Genomic DNA, 3,033 nt, shown 5'->3' on the forward strand with positions numbered 1-3,033 from the left:
CTGTACGTTTCATCCTCCAGCTCCCTTTCCTCATTCTTTTTGTCTTTCCCATTTCTCTCTCTCTTCATCAGTTCTCTCTTTCTTTTCTCTTCTTCTTTTTATCTCTCCTGGGTTTTTCTCTTGTCTTCTGCAGAGATCGATACTTCGTTGATAAGCCGAGCTCTGACCACCCCACATGGACGATCTCATAGCGAGGTCGATGCTGTAGGTATGGATTGGTATAGTCAGAGGATCGAGTTCCTCGGAGACGCGGTCTTGAAATATCTTGTTTCTCTTTATCTCTTCTTTCAACAAGTCGCTGGCAAGAAAGGTGATAAAGTCGATTCTTCGATGAAGAGACAATCGACATCATCGAGTACAGGAGCATCGATACTCCCCTCAGCATCGACAAGCTCACCTGCACCATACCAAACCAACTCAAGGTGTTGTCCGTCTGGAGAAGCAAATCCGACTGTTCCATCTCTAGATCCTTGTAGAGAAACGCTTCTTCTTTCTTCTTCTTCTTCCTGTCAAGAAGATGGTCCTCTGGTATCTTCTGTGGCTCTTTCCTCGTCTATTCAGAAGAGAGAAGAAGAGAATTCTTCCTTTCCCTCTTCTTTCTCGGAAAAGAACTCTTCTTCTTCCTCCGTCGAGAGAAGAGACATTCCTACACAGGGAGAAAGGGAAGCAAGCGACCCCATATATAAAGAGACAGGAAGAGAAGAAGAAGCAGATGAAAAGCAGAATAGAGAAGAAGAGATGAAGAAGAAGAAAGGAGAAGAGGATGATGAAGAAGAGAGAGAGATGAATGAAGATGTAGAGAAGAGAAGACGTCGTGTGCTAAGAAGTGTAGAGTGGCATGTTAACTATATAGAAGAAAACTCAGCAGAGGAGTTCTTCGGCGGGACTGCGGAAGGTGTTTTATCGGACTACCGACAGTATTATATCTCTAACGATTACTTAAGATATGCTATGAGAAAGGCTTCTCTTCAGGCTTATCTTAATCACACTCCTTTCGTCTGCCATCGAAGAACGTTAATGGATCTAAGAGATCAACCTGTCTCCGAAAAGATGCAGGCAGATGTTCTGGAAGCTCTTCTAGGGGCGATTTATCTCTCTAACTCGCGGAATCCGTCTCTTTTCTCTCTTGTCTCTCCTTCTTCCTTGTCTTCTACAAGAAAGAAGAAGGAAGAAAAGGATAGAAAGAAGAAGAAGGTGAGAGAACGAGAAGAAGAAGAAAAGGAGATTTCCATAGAGAGTTGTATGAATTTCGATAAGAAGATGATAAGAGAAGATAGAGAAGATGTTCGGACGTCTATTGAGAGGTGGAGAAGAAGAGCCTGGCGTGTCGGATCTTCAGGGGGGTGTCTCGCAGCAGGAGCATTCTTTGATCGGTATCTTCTTCTCTCCCCGCGACTCTGTTCCTGTTTACTTCTCGAAGAAAAGATGAAAAAGAAGAAAAAAGAGGGAGGAGAGGGCGAGAGAACACAGAAGAAGAACGATGGGAAGAGCCATATCAAGGAGACAGATGAAGGAAAGAATGAAGAAAAAGATGAAGAAGAAGAGGAAGAGAGGAGTCAGGAAGGCGAGGAAGCGGATCACCATCTTTCTTCTTCTTTCCCTTCTTCAGATCCCAATGAGAGTTTATATTCTTCTTCTTCTTATTTAGGAGGCTCTTCGGCAACTCCCAAGTCAAGTGTGGCTAATCTTTTAGAGAGAGACGCGCTGAAGTTCTTGCCTTCGCACTTTCGTAGAAAACTTGAAGAGATCTCTGTCCTATCGAAGCTTCCATGCATGACGGAGACTCTTCATTTCCTTCATAACTCTCGAAATCTCCTCGCTAAGGAAAGAAGAAGAAGAAAACAGAGAGAGAAGAAAGAAAAGAAAAAGAGCGAAGACAGGGGGATCTCCGAGGCGAAAGAAAGCACCAGAGAAGAAGCAGTAGTAGGAGCCGTGTCAGCAGAGAGAAAGACGATTAGGAAAGAGGATGATAACGAAGCAGAAGAAGAGGATCTGTTCGATATAAGAGAAGGAAGAACCTTTTTTGAAAAGACAGGTGAATTAGAGTGGTTGTATCGTATTGTTGAGAGATACACTTCAGAGAAAGTCGGGTTAGATCTTGATGAACTGATGGAAATAGATGATGTGACTGGGGTGTATGTACACCTGAAATCGAGCTACACCAAGATGGATTCTTCAGGAGAGAGAGAAACTGAAGTCGATCCTATTGAAGAAGGAGAAGAAAGAAAAGGTCTAATAGGCAGAGGAGAAGGTGATGCTCTCGCCGTGTATTCAAGTCTTGTAAAGCTCTCTACAGCCGTTAAAGGCTTAGCAAGTAATCGAGAGGTTCTTCGCATGTGGTTGAGTCGGCTTACCAGGGAAGGGAGGATTCGCTGGGACCATTGTGAAACACAAGAAAGTCCGATTTCGAAGGGTCGCAAGAATATCAAAGAGATGGGAGAAAGAGAGAAGAAAGAGTGTTCGTCTTCTTCTTGCAGTTGTATCGAAAGAAAGGAAGGTCTACCGCCAGGACAGAAGAGAGAAGATCGAGACCAAGAAGAAGAGGAAGGAGAGAGAAAGAAAATGATAACGCACGCAAAGTTATGGAGTAGAACGTCGTCCTTAGAGCAAAGTAGAAGCGGAAAAGAAGAAGAAGAAGAAAAGAAGAAGAAGCTTAGAGATGAAGAGAGAAAGGAAGGGGGTGATCTTTCTTTTCCCAAGGTTTCTTCTCTCTCTAACAAGTCTCAAGGGAAGGAGAGCTCGCAAGGAGATCTAGGTCCTTTATCCCTGAAGAGTTCACAGAATCTCCAAAGAGTTCCCTCGGGTGTATATACACCACCCAAACTGTATTCAGGGTTTTATATGCCTCTTGTCACAGCAGCTAGAAATAAAGACTTGGTAAGATAATAATCATAATAATAATAAGAATTAATAATAATAATCATAATACTAAATAATAATCATAATAAATAATAATACAACTCAGTCTCCTAAGAAACTCTCTCAATGCACAGAAAGGCCTTCTCATGAATGGCTTCAATCTATCTATCTATC

The 3,033-nt window shown here is 42.7% G+C and overlaps 1 protein-coding gene across 1 annotated transcript in view; it reads left to right on the top strand.

Moving 5' to 3' along the window:
• Nucleotides 1-3,033, top strand: part of CSUI_002690 (ribonuclease type iii dicer) — a 31,609-nt gene that overhangs the window by 27,603 nt on the left and 973 nt on the right. Inside the window, exon 14 of the mRNA XM_068062889.1 lies at nt 134-2,877. Coding sequence (XP_067925136.1) covers nt 134-2,877 — 2,744 coding nt within the window. The remainder of the gene's footprint in view (nt 1-133; nt 2,878-3,033) is intronic.

Source organism: Cystoisospora suis, assembly GCF_002600585.1.
Source record: "Cystoisospora suis strain Wien I chromosome Unknown contig_1112, whole genome shotgun sequence".
Taxonomy (NCBI): Eukaryota; Apicomplexa; class Conoidasida; order Eucoccidiorida; family Sarcocystidae; genus Cystoisospora; species Cystoisospora suis.